The 18,340-nt window shown below is 54.7% G+C and overlaps 6 protein-coding genes across 6 annotated transcripts; 1 reads left to right on the top strand and 5 right to left on the bottom strand.

Annotated features, from left to right (window-relative positions):
• Positions 1 to 124: 124 nt before the first annotated feature.
• JN550_007135 (uncharacterized protein) lies at positions 125 to 1,221 on the bottom strand (the record flags this gene model as incomplete). Its single annotated transcript, XM_049318952.1, has 3 exons — positions 125 to 346; positions 395 to 775; positions 838 to 1,221. 3 exons carry the CDS (start codon positions 1,219 to 1,221, stop codon positions 125 to 127), a joined length of 987 nt encoding a protein of 328 aa, XP_049171030.1.
• Positions 1,222 to 2,097: 876 nt separating this feature from the next.
• On the bottom strand, positions 2,098 to 4,060 carry JN550_007134 (uncharacterized protein; the record flags this gene model as incomplete). Its single annotated transcript, XM_049318951.1, has 2 exons — positions 2,098 to 3,754; positions 3,822 to 4,060. 2 exons carry the CDS (start codon positions 4,058 to 4,060, stop codon positions 2,098 to 2,100), a joined length of 1,896 nt encoding a protein of 631 aa, XP_049171029.1.
• A 4,162-nt stretch (positions 4,061 to 8,222) lies between these two features.
• On the top strand, positions 8,223 to 10,022 carry JN550_007133 (uncharacterized protein; the record flags this gene model as incomplete). Its single annotated transcript, XM_049318950.1, has 1 exon — positions 8,223 to 10,022. One exon carries the CDS (start codon positions 8,223 to 8,225, stop codon positions 10,020 to 10,022), a length of 1,800 nt encoding a protein of 599 aa, XP_049171028.1.
• Positions 10,023 to 10,338: 316 nt separating this feature from the next.
• JN550_007132 (uncharacterized protein) lies at positions 10,339 to 11,743 on the bottom strand (the record flags this gene model as incomplete). Its single annotated transcript, XM_049318948.1, has 3 exons — positions 10,339 to 10,692; positions 10,798 to 11,182; positions 11,691 to 11,743. The coding sequence occupies 3 exons, from the start codon at positions 11,741 to 11,743 to the stop codon at positions 10,339 to 10,341; spliced, it is 792 nt and encodes a 263-aa protein (XP_049171027.1).
• Positions 11,744 to 12,961: 1,218 nt separating this feature from the next.
• Positions 12,962 to 14,296, bottom strand: JN550_007131 (uncharacterized protein; the record flags this gene model as incomplete). The annotated part of the gene is made up of 1 exon (XM_049318947.1): positions 12,962 to 14,296. One exon carries the CDS (start codon positions 14,294 to 14,296, stop codon positions 12,962 to 12,964), a length of 1,335 nt encoding a protein of 444 aa, XP_049171026.1.
• A 517-nt stretch (positions 14,297 to 14,813) lies between these two features.
• JN550_007130 (uncharacterized protein) lies at positions 14,814 to 18,029 on the bottom strand (the record flags this gene model as incomplete). The annotated part of the gene is made up of 1 exon (XM_049318946.1): positions 14,814 to 18,029. One exon carries the CDS (start codon positions 18,027 to 18,029, stop codon positions 14,814 to 14,816), a length of 3,216 nt encoding a protein of 1,071 aa, XP_049171025.1.
• Between the last annotated feature and the right edge of the window lie 311 nt (positions 18,030 to 18,340).

The following is an 18,340-nucleotide window of genomic DNA, read 5'->3' as shown; positions in this document are numbered from 1 at the left end:
GGCGTATAGTCATCCAAGAAAGATGCCCATGTCAGCTTTGGACTCGTTATATCATTGGGTCGTGGCCTAACGTTCCCACTGTCGCCCAGATGCGCCACAATTATGCGAGTGTTGTTAGGGTTATCTAGTCCTGAGTCGCTCTCCCAAAGGGTAACGGCCGATCCATCATGGTCCAGTTGGCTACTGGCAAAGAGGTCCAACCGTCGCCCGCCACCCATAATGGAAACCCGTCCTTGCCGCCGATCTCGTCCGCACGCGAGTTCACCCATGGCTGGTTAGTCGTGCCCTTTTTCATCGAGAACACTGGGCCAACGACGAACCCCGGCACGTAGCTTGGGCGCCTGATCTGGGACATGGCAGTGGTTTAGTGCAATGTGCGTGAGCTTCCTATTACCAGCCATTGACCGTTGGGTGAGTCACATATATCCTCGTCGTAGTCGGGGTTGGCCGTAAGTCGAGTCGCATTTCCGGTGCCTAGGTCGACAACGACAACCAATCCATCCGCATTTCCTTGGTCAAATACGCCGTTGAATGAGGCAACAATTGCCCTTTCCCCATCGGCGGTAAACCGTTTCATTTCAGCATCACTGGCTATGACACGTGCATCTTCAAAGAGGTATTCGGGTTGCCCAGTAGCGTTGGTGGCGCGATGCAGTCCGCCGATGATAGAGATGTATTGGGCAATATTGTTTGAGCCAAGTACGACCTGGGTAAACCCGGCATGTTGGCCGCCAAGCGCGATGCGCATCTCCCGCTGTTCAGTAAGACCTGAAACCTGGAGATCCCTGGGACAGTAATAGTCACCAGGGCGGACTGCTCTGGATCGGTGGAGTTAACCTCCAAAACCGTACTGCCGCCGCCCTGGTCTGTGGACTGACTTCCAACTCGCACAAGAAAACGCCTCGAGCCGTCAGTAAAGGCGAACGGCTTGCTGAGGTTGGCAGTCGCGCTTGGCGATACGCCCCAGCTTAGGCATGTGACGCCGGAGCCATCCTTGTTGACTCGATAGACTTCCGAGCCGCCACCGGACGCTGGGGCAGCAGAGAAGACGACAGTGCCGTCAGGGAGAAAGTGGGGATATTGTGGTCGCAGCGGATCGTTCGACGGGAGAGGCACCAGATGGCGAAACAAAGATGGGGAGGCGGCGCAGGCGGCCACAGCGAGCATGGCCACAACACAGCCGACCGTGAGACGGATCGGAGCAGCCATTTTATGCTGCATGTTGGTCTGCTGAAGGGTGAGACATGACTTTAAGAGACAGTGCTTCAAGTTTCTATATCAATTGTATTCAGTGAGTCTACGAAGTAATACGTTGCGATTTGGGTGGCCATTCCTAACTGACGCAGGGGACCGTGTGGCTGAGTCTCCAGTAATGCTAATTGACTTTGGAGAATACGCTACCTATCCGCTTGGCGTCTGGGGATCGGAATCTCTCAAGCTATACCCCAGGTTTGTCTGTTGAGGTTTGCTTTAGCACCGGCGTTGTGGGCGATCCCGAGTACGAGGCTCCGGAGGCGCGCCTGAACTGTAGACTTGTCAAGGTAGCGCTATTAAGTTAGGTATGCAAGCGTGGTTAAGTTCAAATTGAATGAATGATGGCCGCATGCCAGATCGGAGGGTAGTCAGCCGCTGGACGTACGGTAAAGGCGGCTGGGGGTCCATAAGCAGGCGGCGGCCTGGAAGCCACAAGGGAAGCTGATCTTCAGGAAGCGAGGACGTCTGAGCTCATGTGATTCGCTTGGCAAAGCTGAATGATCAACTAGTAGAGTACGCAGTGGAATTCTACGACGCGAGCTGTGTTGATTGCGCCGGGAGGTATGGAACCTACAGACGCAGAGATATATGGGATGCAGAAAGTGAGGACGACGGATGCTGCGGCAGTTCGCATCAACAGCACGAGAAGTCGCGTAGCTCGGCTAATTCACTAGCATTATCGTAAGTGGATGCTGTTCAGCTACCATTAGATATGGAGGGTAATTTCGAGGTAGCATACCGTGATAGGTTGTCGCATGGAGAGCCAGTAGTTGTCGCTGAGTTAGGTCGAAGGATGACTGGTGGTGTTAGAACTTTGGGTTCATCATGGATACCCTGCCATGTTCAGAGCCCTTCAATATTATCCATTGACAAATCCAGACCAGCATCCATTGTGTAGATTGCCTGGAAATCGAATGCGCTCAGGAAGTAGGGATCAAACGCAACATCGCCATTCCATGGCTCCGTTGGGTGTTCCCTCTCCGCGGAAGAGGTGATGTTGGTGGAGGCATCTTCTCCGCCGGCATAAGATTGTTGCCACAAGTTACTAAGGCCTTTTGAGATGCTGACAAGTACATGACGCGGGTTCATGGTGGATGTGACGCGTATCAATGTCGTGACAGTCTTGTGGATCAAATCCCTAAGACCATGGCTGTCGAGCGGGATGTGGCTAGATGGTTTGGCGGACACTTTGAGTAGAAATACGACCGCAAAGGTAATCATGACATCGAAATATGTCGGTAGCCCGTTCAGAAACGATGCAATTTCCGAATCCGACACGACACAACGAAGAATTGATATCGCTGACAGCACTGCCATGTTGGCTATTTCGTCTCGCTCGATATCCAGGTGGTCCGGGTTCGACCGTGCACTCCCCGACCCTGCTCCACGGAAAGCGTGAGAGCAGAGATAAAGTCTGGCAAAGTAATACTGCAGGCTGACTCCCTTGCTGGGATAGTTGCCCACGTGTGCATTGTGCGCGAATCTATCAACCCATTCCGCTCGGAGGCTGTCCAAGGCAATGCCGAACTTCCTAAGCTCGGCTATCTCGGTGTTTATGAGTGGCCGGTCGACATCAACACCGAACGTATTGAAAACACTAGAAAGCAAGCTCCAGCGGCAAACCTGACTCACAAGTCGCGCATCATCCTCTGTGGCCTGCTTGCAGCCCAGGAAATCCCTTGCTCGGCGGACAGCTTCGCAGTCTCTCGTCAACGGCGGCTTTCCGAAGGCAATTGATGCATGGTGATCACAGGCATACACATGGTAATATAGACGGGCCCTCAGGTAATGCTGTTGATCACCTCGTATTGCCTTGAAAAAGCTCTTGTGAAGTTGGAGATCCGTGGCAGCACGTACTGCTGCGGCGACGAGTGACCAGGATACATCGGTAAGCCAGAAGGCTCCGATGCAGAGAGCTTGAACATCTTCAATGTTGCTGGTGGAAACCATGCTTTGTCTCTCGCAGAGGGAGACGAACTCGGCTCGACAAGCGTTGAAGTCCTGAATTCGGCTCGAGGAGTGCAGAGCACCTACTGTGCAAGTAGCAGCGAGCAACATAGGGGATGCTCCTCGCGTGCCCTCGAAAGTCACAAGACAGTGGTCGCCTAGGACACGATAAACAAAGTGGTCCAGTCTTTGCTGATAGTTCTCAAAATACAGTTTCGCCCTGTCGAGAGCTATAATACCTTTCGAGACCAAGTCTCCTCGATGATGGGCACGCGGCTCCTCGTCAGTGGTGTTGATCTGCGCAATGTAGGAACCTGGGACCGTTCCAGGGTCGGCTTGTGGATCCAGGACAACATTCCAGTGAGTGGGATTCTGCGCTAGAATATCCGATGACAACTGCGCAGGCCGAGTACGGCAGTCTCTGTTCATCTGTAGCTCCGGAGAACCTTGACAGTCTGGATGTTGCTCTTTTTCCTGAGGAAAAGCTTGGGACGTGAGCTTGTCAATTGCATCCTGCAGCCCCTGGATCTTCTTTTCCACCGAGTCCTTCCACCTATACGGCACCGCGACACCGGTCAATACGCCAGTCCTAGGTTGACATCGCGTTTAAGTGCACTTACACTGTGTCACTCTCCAACAACATTTGCAGGCTGCGATTGACCGTGCAAGAGAGACCTCGCTTGTTGCATCTGCTACATGGGGGGCGAGAGCCAGGCATGTGACATTTGATCTTCTGCTTCCGGCACGCGACACAGGCTGTAATCTTGCGGTTGCTATCCGGCGGGTTGCTGTCCCCGGAAGCATCGCGCAATTCGCTCACCGGCGATGAGGCAACTTGAGCATTTAAGGGACCGGCCATTCTTATGCTGCTATTCCATGAGATGCATTGTGAAATGTTAGACTTTGTAAGTTACTGCGCAAGATCCACGAGGCCGGTCTTATCTTATCGACTTCTGTCAGCTGTGGCGGGCCGGCATTCCTCGAAAGCTAAGATAGTCATGGCCCGGTGGGGTATATCTTTCGTGGCGGGTAGAGTTGTGACGAGAGGCACGAACCCAAGGCTGGTAAGACCGCCAGAACTCGGACAGATCTGCCCCAGGCGATCCTTCTGAGAATACAGCACAGTGCCACCCATATTGTAGGCGGTGACTATGCTTGAATTGGGGTTGAGCAAGTGCCAATTATCCGATCCGCTACCTACCTACCCTAGGTACCTACGTATTAGACTTTATATTAATAACAGCATGTCACAGAGGCAGATAATCATAATCTAGTAAGGAGGGCTTCGCTACATCCTGAAGCTATAGCCTACAAGTGACGTCTCCATTGCTACGTTAACGTCCCGTTCACGATCAAGTACCTCAAACATGCTGACTCCAGGCCCTCTCATACCACTCCCAGAATGCCGTTGCTTTGCCCTCCGAGGCAGCTTGCAGTACATCCGGTCGCCCGACGGGTTTAATGCCTCCTCACGGTCTGATATGTGCTCCGTTGCTGTCCTCATTCACCTCAGGGGAAAGCCCCGAAAATGACATCGTATAAGCCCCATACTGGCTTCATACAAGACAAAAGTCTTTAGGAACGCTACGAACAGCCAATGTTCATTGGCGTAGATGCCAGTGTACAGGTTCCCGGGGTTTTGGTACACGCTCACAATTCCATCCCTTCCCCATCTCTTCGCCCCCTCTACTGCGAGAAACCATTTCCCCGCCTTGGACGCAGCATAATCCTCGAGCGTGACATTCGTCGGCTTCTCGATTCGTGCGAAATCGACTCCGCCTTTCGGTGCGTTCATCTCGATTTGCGAAAAGTGCTCGCAAGCCTCACTGATATGAGTGTCGCGTTAATTCCTCCACGATCGTAACTACTTGAGGCAATGTATGCCGGTTGTTGCCTTCAGCTGGGTCTGAATGCTTTCTTTGGTGATATCTCATCAAAAATGATCAAATATTCAAGTCTGGTCTCCCGTAATTCCCGCTGAGGAAATGAGTCCAGCAGGTAGAGTGGCTTTGTCCAAGACGACCCGTAATTGATAAACTGCCCGTCTTTGAAATTTTCGATCCGTATATCCTTGTTGTATATCCTTTGCTTGTTCAATGATCTGATGCGCCGCAGAGTGAGCGCCACGTTTGTGTTCAGTCCTGAGCCACCATACGAAACCAGGTCCTTGACAATAGCTAGAACAGGTCCTACTGAAGGCTCACTGTTATCACTGATGGCACCGAGATTGCAAGCTCTTTTTTCTAGTATCTTTCGATCCTTGTCTTCAAGACGAATTTATGCCTTGGAACCGCGACCTGTCTTCTTCTTTTTTACTTGTCCAGGAACTCATGTATGCGACTGTACGCTCGACACCCGGCGTAAAATGGATCCGTAAAATACGCAACTGTCGTCAGAGGATATGTATCGCCTAAAAGAGGGCCCAATTGAAGCGAGTTGAGGATGGGTCAAAGAAATTAAACAAGAAGTTTCGTGTTACCATATGACTTTTCAAGGAACGCTCCTCAACCACTTGAGAGGAGTCACTCACAGCTTTCAATGCATAGAATCGAGACTCAATTTTAACTTTGAAGATATATCTTTCCGTCTCTGGCCTATCTTCACTGCCAGCATCTCATCTATCGATCTATTCTGTCTTCGGATTTAAAGGATAGAACGCATGCAGTCTCGGCCCTTCACAAGTTGGCGGAGGTAAGTGACCCGGAATACTTGGAAGGCGTCGTGCACGCGAGGCAATGCTTTGCTTTAGGCATCACCCCCGTAACTCTGGGCGGAAAATTGTCGTTAGAATTTGAGTTGTGGTGCCCAAATCCTGAAATACGTCGTCTCTGCTGATTCTTATCTTTTGTCGCCAGTGTCACACCGCTTTCACATCCGGCGAGGAGACGACCTCCGCTGGGCCGAACTGCATAAGCGGAGGTGGGTTATAAATAAGCCCGATCGCGGCTGCAGAGACAAAGTTCCATTGCATCTCATAACGAGCCGCTGAACAACCAAGCCGCGTGACAGGTCGACCGTGCCTATGGGTGGTGCGTACCACTTAGATTGGTATGTCAGGCCTCAAAGGCTTGCAATGACAGAACATTGGGTGTGGGAATAGCTGTGATGAAGGGTGAGTTGAGAGCCTCGCCGCTAGAGTAGAAAGGCAAGAACCAAGTTCTTTTTCATTCAGCGCATAGAATTGCGATGATAGAACCTGCACTGTGCCCTCGTATCATCGATCCATGACCGGACCGAATACAATATTTCAGCTGCTCGCGGCCGAAAACCCCCAAATAGAGGAAGAGGGTCTCACGAGTATACTGAATACGCGGACGCTGGTTTATCATGCGCCAGCGCAAATAAAGCCCGGGACAGAGTTCAACTTCGAGTCCTTCGAGCGGAGATCCGGCGGCCAACTTGAGCGACAGACCCACGAAAAAGAACGATCATTGCACGCGTTCTCATTCATATCAGCGATCGACCATGTCGTCAGTGAGGAAGAAATCACGAAATCGATATTGAACAGATGGAACCGTACAATGGTCAATCAAGCTCTTTACGAAGTGAGCGACGTCCCGCGTCCTTCCATTTGGCGGCAGCGCAAGACGACTATTGAAGGGAAAAGGAGAAATCCCTATGCTAGCGCGGTAATGAGCTGTAAAGTATGCGATAACGCTCAGGCTCCGAAAGAGACTTCTCAAAGGACTATAAAGTAGCACGGAAGTGGAACAGTAAGAATTTCTTTAGTGGTGAATCCCTTTCCGCCAACGGCAAATGTATAGACCGGGCCAAACGTCGTGAAAAAGCCATGGATATTCGACAAATTAACACCTACTGTGTAGAATATGCGTGTTAATACGGGTGTATTCTGACAAGTAACGAAGCGTCGCTCTTCCGGGTAAGACCCAGAAGCCAGCTTGAGATTATGCTGTTGATCTCGGACGTCCACAATGAACCTCTTCAAATGATTTGGCCAACTTTTCTCGCGATCAGGCGCGCGCGGAGAGAGCATCCAGAAGGGTTTGATTGGGGATGGCTCGATGGAATACATCTCGATGCCATGAGAGAACCACAACAAAGGCAATCCAAAAGAGTTCCAAGAATTCACCGTCAATCTTGCTCTTTGGTTCATCTACATCTTGGCCGTCAATTGTAAGAAGGACAATGGGATTATGAGCCGTTGCGCAATGAGGAACTGAAGGCGTGCAAATCAGTCATAGTCTCCGCAACAGTTGGCAACGAGCCAGAAAAGGACATTGAAAAGCCAAAGGCCACATATCCTCGATCAATGCACTCCTCATATCGCAAAAGGCAAAAGACTAAATGGAGACGAAATGGCTACGTCGTTGCCGGAGCATAGAGCTTTGTTTCCAGTGTAGATACTCAGGCAGAGAATCAGTCTCGTCCTATCTGCTTATTTTGACACTCACAACCCACCGTACAGGGCACAGACTCACCATCGCAGCAAGACAGCCAACTTGGTTCCCAGGATGTGATAGACAGTGATGCCACTGACGTGGAAACTGTTGAAGACGAGAGCCAGAGATCTGCAGCCTATCCTAGTGACTCAACCCATCAAAGAGTGAGGCGTAGCGAGAAGCTTCGAAAAGCTACCTCAAAATAAGGCAGGCTCTCGTACCTCGCCAACAGTCTAGCGTTTGAGGATGCACCAGACTAGCCAAACTATTCGCGAATACATGCAATTAATAAGACGAGAATCAAGGCTACTCGATCATGATTGATAAACTGAAATATAGAATCCATCTGTTGTTGTTCCCTCCGTTCAATTAATCAGCGATCCTAGTGTTATGGCATACAACAAGTTGAAATCTTGTATGGAAAGTTGATATGTATGGAGATAGGGAATGACCATGGGTCTGGACAACGAAGGCGGAAGATCAGCGGCCCAATTCCGCGCCCATGCTTGAACTGCGTGAAGCTTAGGAAGCCTGCAACCACGAAAAAAACAAGGCCAACCGACCAGACTCGCTCTCCCACCTTGCGAAACCCCAACATCACAGCTTCGGCCTCGCTGCAAGATGCTGAGATCGACGTACCAGCCTTCCCACAACGCCCCGCCGCCCTTGCCGCCGGGCTGGACCGAGCACAAGGCGCCGACGGGCCACACCTACTACTACAACACAACGACGCAAGAATCGACCTACAAGCGCCCTGGTGCCGATATTCCTCTCCCGGCTGCGCCCACGCCTCCTGCCTCGGGCCCACAAGATCCGCGTGCCAGCTATCGCCAATATGCGGGAGTAGGCTCCCTCGCCAATCCTGCGGCGGCCAACGCCTTCCTGGCGCAGTACAACCCGCAAGCGCAGCGACAACAGCAACACCAGCAACCTCATGGCGCACGGGGACATGGCGACAGGCCGCGGCCGCAGCCGCACGACAAGCCGCGGTCCAAGGTCGCCATACCCGGCTGCGAGCCCTGGGTCCTGGTGTACACCAAGTACGGCCGACGGTTCGCATACAATCCCGAGAAGCGCGCCAGCTACTGGCGCATACCCGAAAAAATAATGCAGGGTGTCATCGAGCTGGATATCCGCGGCGCCAAGGAGAAGGCCGAGGGTAAGATTGCTGCGCAGGGAGACGAGGCCCAGGATGGAGAACTGGCCGGGCCGGGAGATAATTCCACAAAAGAAATTGTTACGGAGCGTCCAGAATCGGCGCACGAGGACGAGGCTGCGCAGGAGGAGCTGGGATCAGACTACGAGGAAGTCGAAGTGACCGACGACGAGGCGTCGGGTGCTGAAGGTGCAGAAGATGATGGCGACGGGGAGCACCCTTCCAAACGCCAGCGCACCGAAGAGCCCAACGAGGACGATCGCGAGATGCCCGTCGAGTTCAACGAGGACGACATCGCCTTTCAGCTGCAGGCCATGGGCGCCGACTATGGGCTTGAGCCGGGCGAGTACGACGACGGAAACCCGGAAGCGTGGCCCGAGGGCGCCGAGGGCGAACCGCTGTCCAACGAGGACGCGCGCGAGCTGTTCAAGGACCTCCTGACCGACATGGGCATCAACCCCTTCTCGCCGTGGGACAAGCTGGTCGAGGACGGCAAGCTGGTCGACGACCCGCGTTACACGGTGCTGCCGAATATGAAGGCTCGGCGCGAGGTCTGGGAGGAGTGGTCGCGGGCGCAGATCCAGGTGGTCAAGGAGCGGCGGGCGCGCGAGGAGAAGAAGGACCCACGCATCCCATATATGGCCTTCCTAGAGGCCAAGGCCAACCCGCGGCTGTATTGGCCCGAGTTCAAGCGCAAGTACCGCAAGGAGCCGCCGATGCGCGACTCGGCGCTGGCGGATCGCGACCGCGAGAAGGCCTACCGTGAGCACGTCGCCCGCCTCAAGCTACCCCTGGACACGCTCAAGAAGGACGTGGCGGCGCTGCTCCGGGCCGTGCCCGGCCGCGAACTCAACGCCAAGACGCTGCTGGAGGACCTGCCGGCCCAGGTCCTCACCGACGTGCGGTACACGTCGCTGGACGCCGCGACGCGCGACCCGCTGATCGCGGCGTACATCGCGACGCTGCCGCCGCCGCCGGACCAGGCCGAGGCCGAGGAGGACGAGGCGGCGCGCAGGGCCCGGGACGAGCGGCGCAAGCGGGAGAAGGCCATGCAGGAGCGCGAGAGGATCGTGGCCGAGGAGAAGAGGCGCCAGCAGCGGCAGCTCGAACACGGGCGGGCGGCGCTGCGCGAGGAGGAGCGCGAGCTCGAGAAGGCCATGCACGTGGGAAAGAAGGGAATCCACAGCCAACTACTTGCCGAGAGGGAGAAGGGACTGTTGGATGAGGGCGCTGCAAAGGGGGATGGGGATATCGCAATGGATTAGACGCAGATGTACGTGCAGCAGCAGAGTGACATGCACATCAAGAGTGAAGTCATGAGAATACATCGATCAGAGACACCCCTACTCCTTGTTCGGCTTCTTAACCACTCCAAGTTGACGTTAAGACATGCATTTTTGATCCGTACAAAATAATATTCATGTTTGATTTTGGTCTCATTTATTGACTAATTCTTATCGTGTCACATTAAGGGGGAAGCTTTCCTTCCAGTCTACCCTCGGAAGCATATATACCACCTCTGGCGGGTCTCGAGAGCGTTTCCACTGCTCAAAGCTTCCCCTTTTGCCCAATCTCTGCGAGTCACTCGTCGATCAACCAGGTGTCGAACCAGGTGACAGCCTGGATGAAGGCCTGCTCCTTGGCGTACTTCTGGATCTTCTTGCTGATGTCGCAGCGGACGCTGAAGCCGTGCTCGACCTGGCTGTACAGGTTGATCTGGTAGGGCAGGCCGCCCTTGGCGAGGATGACCTCGGCCTTGTGGCGGTTCTCGGCTGGGAAGATCTCGTCGGTCTCGGCGGCAGCGATGGACAGCGGGCCCTTGAAGCCGGCAAGCTCCTCCTCGTCAACGAACGAGGGGTGTGCGAAGAAGCCGACGCTGATGTCGGGGTAGTGGCGTGCGACGTACTGCAGAGACGGGACTATCAGCGGCTGAATCTAGCACGAAGTTCACGAGCAGTGCATGTGCATGTGCATGTACATGTGCATCATATGATATCCTACATACGTAACAGGGAGAGGAAAAGAGATGATAGGACATACCTTGGCACCGAAGCAGTAGCCGACGGCACCCAGCTTCTTGACGCCCTTCTGCTCCTTGAGGTACTTGATGCCCTCCTTGACGATGGGGTCGACGTACTCCTTGGTGTGGGGGTTGTCGCCGGTGCTGCCCTTGGTGAGCCAGCCCATGAAGTCAAAGTCGGCGGGGCGGTTGAGCGACAGGGCGTCGCCGTTGAAGACGTCAATGATCAGGGTGACGTAGCCGTTGGCAGCGTACTGGTCGGCCAGCAGCTTGCTGTTCTGCCAGATGCTGATGATGTCGGGGACGAACAGAACGCCGGCGTCCTTCTTGGCCTTGCCCTCCGGGGGCGTGGCCAGGTAGGCATCGTACTTGCCGACCTTGAGCTCCTGGCCGGTGGGGGTACCTCTGCGTGATCGTGGTTAGTCATGGTTGCACCCAAGACGGGCTGTGTTTTCCCCAGGAAAAAAAGCCCCCGGGACTCGGCGGTGATGAAGTTCCGGAGTATGAGTATCACGCTGAAGACGGGCTCGGGTACGGTGGTGAGGGGCAGAACAGGGCGGCGGAGACGACGACGTCAGAAGCCCGGCACAGCTCTGTCGCCCAACAGGGGTCCTGCACATGCCACGACGCTGACAAATTGATCGCGACAACTCATGTCCCGGGTCCTCGTGAGGTAGCCCAGAGCTTCCGAGTTTTTCGTCATGTCTGCGATACCAGCGGCCCTCATCTCAGATGTTTTTTCTCTTTCTGCGGAGTACATCCTGTACAGCTCCTGCGTGTATGCTTCCCACGTCTGGCGCATGCATTGCACCGCACCGCACCGCACCGCACCGCAGATGGCGGGGTAGGTCCGTCCATGGTACTGGATGGATGGGAGGTGCCTGGGTATAGGAGGGAGGTGGGGAACACTCACTCGTGCAAGCTGCCAACAGTGCAGCATGCGGCGGGGGCCTTGGCGAGAGACATCTTGGTATATAGGGGGGATGCTATACAGAATAGAGGCAGATGGACGAGTACTTTGGTGTTGTTGAGATTGGGTTCGTCTTGCAGCCGATAAAAATTCCAAAAGGTTTCAATGGCGGCCAGAGTCCTGGGAGAGGAGGGGGGACAGCCGGCGGTATTTACATTGCAGATTGCCTCACCTCGGTGGAGCTTGGCAATGCAATCGACACCACTTTGTACGTACGGGGAACCGCCCTACCCAGATGGGAATCCTCTTGGATCCCGGCCAGTTGACGACATGGTGGGGTGTACGCCATTAGAAAAAGGGGGATTCAGCCTAGGGAATGGCCTTCCAGGTTCTTCGATGATGTGTGTGTGAGAGAGAGAGAGGAGAGATATGCCCATGGATGTAGTGTGTGTGTGTCGGTCCCCTGCACGGCCTGTTCCAGTCAGCACCCGGTGTATGTGACGGGATGCCGAGCTTGATGCGCCAGTCCTAGCCCAGTGTCCCTGGGAGCGACTGAAAGCTCTGCGCAAATAAGCGTCACAGCCCCTGTATCAAAGTGCAACACCACCCGCGCCAGCAGCAACATCGAGTCCCCTCCTCAAGCCCTCGCCCTCGGGAACCTGGCCCCCGCCTATCCCGCCTCCTGGGCATCCATGCCCACCATGCCCACCATGTCCCCTCCTACTGTGGCATTCTAAGGCTGGGACACGCCTAGGTACAGTAACTTGCCTTACCTTAACCACCGCGGTTTGGAGGCGCGATCGGGCGGGGGTTCGCTATCCGGCCTCGGTGCCGGCCTAATCAAGAACCGATCCGCAGCTATGGAACGCTGCCGCTGGCGACTTGGCACCCCGGCCCACGCAGTCCACATCCAGTCCGCACTCCACGCCGCAGCATCCAAATCTGCTGTGAGCCCGGGAATAAGCCTACTCAACCATACTCGGCCATGGACTTGCCCTTTCCCGACCTGTCGGACCAGTACCTGAACCGCATTTCGATGGTCTCAAGTCATTGTCATTCACCGTCTGGGTTCGACGAATTCGGGACGCCTCTTCTCCAGGCACAGCAGAGCTTGGTGGCGGACTCACAAGCCTTTGTACAACGATATCTTCTAGTGTGTCATATTGTCCGGGGCTAAGCTCCTGGCTATAGCGTATTTGTAATGCTTCCATAAGCTATACTCGCTACCTCTCTCCTGCCTTTGCCCGTGGAATCTCCTGCTCCGCTTCCTCCGACTAGTCCGTCTTGCTGTTTCGGCGGCTTCGCTTGTCCTTCCCCCCTTTCATTCTGTTCCGGCTTCGTCTTCCTTCGCTGGACCCTTTCACCGGACGTAAGGGCGGCAATAACGAGTCTCTGGACGGCCGTCCCTCCGGGGTCGCTATGGGCTCCGTGCTGTGCTGCGTGCGGGCTGACCGGGTGCCGCGGCTGGATGTTGTCTCATTGCTGCGCCGTCCGATGCGGGATGACACGGGTACAATGTGCGGCGGCAGTTCGTCCCGCTGCTCATCGTCCTCAGAGAGCTCCCGAGGCGAAACGGCGCGACTCGGCGGTTTCACGTTGAAATGGTTGAGCCACTGGCGGATCGCACCGGCCTTGGGGGCCTCATCGGCCATGGCAAAGTCCCGGATGGCCGGCGTACCGGATTTCCCAGAATGCGGCGAGCTCGCGCCCGTCCCCAGGCCGCGGTTGGCGCTCGACAGACGGCTGCGTGTTTGCAAAGCCATGGCCGAGGCGGGAGCAACAGCTTCCTGGCCGCTGACAGAGCGTGCAACAGGCTTTCGAGGGTGTCTGAACCGTAGCTGGCTATTGGGGCGCAACGGCTCCGAGGTCGTCATTGCTGCGTCGTGCTTGTCTCTCCAGGTAGGAGCCACCTGCCGGTAGGCTTCACGAGCGAGCATGCTTGAATTGGTTCCGTTGGAGCTCTGTTGTATCGAGGCGCGGTCTTTGCCTGGGTAACCACTTGCGCGCCGCCCTCGGACTGTCTTCCACGCGTGCCGGGGCTTAGGAATTGAAGCCACGTCCCCTTCTCCGTCGTCTTCGTGATCCGTCATCTCGCCAACGCCGGTATCATAAGGGTGGGTGCTCTGTCCAGGCCGCATCGAGGACCTGCGACTCGATGGAGCACTGGCCTGCTTCTCTGCCCGGGCTTTGGCCAAGTCGATCTTGTGGTCGAGATGATCCGACATGCTCACGAATCTGTCTGCTAGCCACTCCAAAGGTGTAGCCAGCGCTTGGAGTGCCTTCACTCGCGCCGGCTCAGGCAGGTCTTGATCGGCATCCTCTTCTGGAAACAAGCGGGACTCGGGCTGGTGTTCTACGAGTGTAGTGACAGTTGGCCAACGCTCACGGTAGTCCAGTTCCGCCTCGTCGCCGCTGAATTGGCGTCGACGCCGGGTCAAGCGGGCCAGGCGGCCAAGAAAAATGTCGTTCCATCTGCGCGGTCCGTTTTCCCTGCTGCGCAGCATCTGTTCCATGGACGGAGACGGACTCTGTGCTGGACCAGCCCCATTGGCCCCGAAGTAGTCAGAAGGGTAGGCATGTCGACTTGCCGAGGTGCGAGGCGGTGGCATAGTGATAAGGATGATTCCAACTACGCAGCCTCGCAGCGGCTAAGTCAACCAGCTGACGGACAATAATTGAGAAGTGAGAGCGATTATGGTTGGCGGTGATGCGTTGAGCAATCGCACCTGCCCTCCATATACCAGATTGTATGTGAGCAGAAGTTCCTGGCAAGTGCAATACTCTGGTTGGTCAAAAGATCGGATGACCTCATGGAACGGCATCAACGTTGCATATAATCTTTGGTCCATGACCATGCACGAGGTCAAGTGAGGTTGCATGCTTTTGGCGCTCCGCAAGGTATCGCGATGGGTTTCGGACAAACTACCTAGGTTGTTTGAATGCTTAGGTATACATCTAATTGTTCAGGTCATTTGGCAAACCAGGGCGAATCACCGACGTGGCTGTACAGAGTCCAAAGAGCAAGCCAGCAGTCACTTCCGAGCACAAGTCAAGGAAAAGAGTATATTTCGATGTTGACAGGATAGCTTAAAGTCACTCGTCCACCATTTTACATGCTAACCACGCCTAGTAGTCTCCATCTCCTCCATCCTCTTCCTCGACACCAAGTACACCGTAGAAGCCGCCGTGTTCGTCCTGCATGTGTTCGTAAATATCATCCAGTTCACAGGCTTTGCCACAGAAGAAACACCAATGGGCCCCGCAGGCGCACTCGATGTGGTCACAACCGCTGAGCTTCTGCGTGGCCACGTCGCAGCTCGGACAGTGGCGTGTGTTCGCCCGCCGTTCGGCATCTGAACTCGAGGCTGCCTTGTTTTCTATACAAGCTTCGCAATCCCAATGGCTGACCTCCGCCGGCGCACCTTGAGCGCATACACGCTCCATGAATCGCTTCGCGAACCCGCAGCCGTTGCACCAGCCATAGATCCAAGTGCCGGCTTCGTTTACGGCATCTCGCAGATTTCCAAGGAACACGACATCGGATCGCGGTACTGCGCCTGGGGCTGGCGTTCGACGGCAGAAGGGGCAGCAGAGAGCCGCGATATTAATGAGTCGGCCACGAGTATTCATACCGTACCAGGAGCCCTGGCAACTCTCGCAGATTCTCTGCCCGCAGCCAGAGCGCCCACAAGCAGATCGAAGATCCCTCTTCTTGAAGTTCGAGAAGCAGAGACTGCAAGTTCCTGATTCAACACGACGGGACTTGATCCAACTGTTCAGGGACGCCTTGATCTCTGCCGTGTTATGTACGAGCTTGCCACGAATTCGCAGCTCTGCATCCGTGTCAGGCAAGATCTCCACCTTGGTGACAAAGTCCTCGATACCGGCTGCTGAGATGGTCTTGAACAGCGACATGTCGCCCAATGGCTTAGCAATCTTGTGCTCGTTTCTCAGCAGCCACTTATCGCCATTCTCTTCGCGCAAGTTCTTAGGGGTCGTCTCTACATCCACCACAGTAGCGCAGCCACTATCACATGCCATACAGTGGAAGTTCTTGGACACGTTGCGATCTGTTGGGCGGTATTCTTCCGGCCAGATCATGCGGTTCAGACACTTGTTACATTCCACCCATGGAGCGGCGATTTTGCTTTGAACTCGACAGTAATGGCACTTGGGACGTACTCTCAGGCCTTCTACATCATACACGATGTACTGTGCGCGGCATGTAGAGGTGCTGCACTCTACCCACGTGGCTTCGACTGACTCAGACTGATCCTTGGAGACATTCAAGAGGATGGCCTGGGCCTTGGTTCGACCGTGTATAAATTCGTCGGCTGGTGAAATGCATAGCCCACAGACTCCTCCAGGGGCCATGACAGTGACTGATCGGGGAAACCTGCAAGTCTTGCAGATCGCGAGAGGGCCAATTGGGACCTTGGACTTGTCTGGTCGCCATCCAACCTTTGCCGTCAAAGTGGTGTTAATGTTTGCCTTGAGCATGCTGTAGTCTACGAGCGTCTCAAACAGCCGCCGATCGTTGTCGCTTAGCAATGCAGCATCTTCCGGAAGATCTGCAGAGACGGCGCCAGCATGGCGTCTCGCTTCGAAATCATTATCAGCGTCAAGTATCAAGGCAAGGCAGTTAGTATTCCAGGTCTCCGGGATCTCCAAGTTGTTCCAGTTGTTCTTCCAAGCGGCCATCTCCCAGTCGGCTGCATCGATGAGGGGCTTCATTCCCATTCGGATGCTAAGCGCGGCCAGCAATGCCGCTGCGCGGGCACCAAGCTTCGTCCCGGGCAATACAGTGTGCAGAAGGATCTTCCAGAATTGTCGGTTATACTGCGACTTGGCCAGAACTAGGGGAATCCGGGGGAGATCTTCTTCGCTCATACCAGCAACGTGCGCAGGCAGCGACTCACGGTCTTTTACATACGTCATCCTAGTAAGGACCTTGCCAAGACGACGAAGGATCTTGTAATCGCATGACCTCCCAATCTCTAGAAGCTCATCCCGCGTGAAGGTCTTGAGATCATGGTCTCCTCCATTGGCGTCTTCCTGTTCATTCATTGGCATTGTCCAATCTTGGGTTGGATCCAGGAAGACGCATGGGTATTTGTCGGACTCGGGGACGTCCTCAATGAGCGCAGTGATCTCAGCGACATAGTTGTATGATTCCTCGAGCCATGCCCTCATCTTGGCCTTCTCATCAAGACGGCTGATCTTCTCAATGCTAGCTCCGAAATCCTGGATAAGACCATCCCGTGCATCATTCTTGCGGTCGTTACAGACGACGCGCCAGAGACTGCCGAAAACTGGATTCAGGGCCATTGAAGAAACATCTTCGCGGATGATCTTCTTCAAGTTCTCGACAACAATTTCTCGGTAGCTTTCGTCACTGATGTAGCGCTTGGAGAAGTCGAGGACAGGAGTCTTTCGAGATGTGACTACCACGCGCAGCTCATCGTCGTTCTCCAGCCGGTTATACCGTATGTTGGACTTGAGCAGAGCTTCTTTGTCCTTGTCATCAGCTCGTAAGAAGAGCTGCTCTACTTTTGCATCTCCTTCGCTTTTCAGATCATCGATGGTATCAGCATCGAGATAGGTTAGATCAGTGGCCTGTAGTGCTCTTGCGGCTCCAGCCTTATTGACACCCATCCATGCCAGCAATAAAGACATGGAAAGCTCCGATATCAGATTGGAGTCGGCATGGTCGATTTTGAAGCACGAGCCTCGTGTCTGGTGAGCCATGTACAAGTATGGCCCTATTGTATCTACCAGGTGGCTTTGGATAATGGAGAAAACCTGCGCTTCCTTCTTCTCCTTGAGCTGTTGACTCTGGCCCGCCAGAGTCTTCGCTGCCGACACCCAGTCTGAGAAGAGACTTCCAGAGGGGCCCAATCGGCAGTCCTGTTTCAAGTACTTCGTTTCTTGCCTGCGGTTCTTGCCGTTGTCCCATGCCATGTGTGGTGGTGCGTCGGTGTAGAGTAGAATCAGAGTCTTGGCCTCCGCTCGCATAACGGAATAGGCCTTAGCCAGGCCTGTCTTCGTGGCCTCTGGCCAATCGCCGCCGTAGAGAGGATGCAGTCTTCGCGTGAAGGCCAGAAGTTCATCTCGGTCAACGTCGCCGTCCCGACCATACCAGCCAGACCATTCCACCAACTCCCCACCACAGTAGTCTCGGTATGCGATGACGCCTATGCGAGCAAAAGCATCCGTCAAGGTAGACACGGAAATGATCTTCGGTAACGACTCGCTCAGCGCACTGAGATAAGTTCCCATGGAAGCTGTGGCATCCGTGAGAATCAGCAGATCATAGATCTGCGGGCGTTCCGATTCTGCCATGCTGGCGGCGTTCTTCTCCGAGTAGATGCCGAGCTCCCAGCACCTACGCGCCGGCTATCGTGGCCTAGAAGCAATAGCCAGTCGGGAGACAAGATAAGTAGACTCTTTTACGCTTTTGGCGAGTTCGAAGCTGTTGGAGGCTTGCGGAGAAACACCAGAGTGGAGCGGGAAGCATTCGCTGAGGTCCTTGAATTCGAGGTACAACTCAACCCAATGGGCATTAAAATGAGAAGATGGAGTGAAAATAATCAAATTCTCTGGTCCGGAGGTGGCGGAGAGGTGCTGTTATATGTGGTTGATGTGCTTGTATT

Source organism: Neoarthrinium moseri, assembly GCF_022829205.1.
Source record: "Neoarthrinium moseri strain CBS 164.80 chromosome Unknown scaffold26_Wmoseri_CBS_16480, whole genome shotgun sequence".
Classification (NCBI taxonomy): Eukaryota; Fungi; Ascomycota; class Sordariomycetes; order Amphisphaeriales; family Apiosporaceae; genus Neoarthrinium; species Neoarthrinium moseri.
Note: the sequence above shows the minus strand (reverse complement) of the source record. Positions and strands in the feature narration are given on the sequence as shown.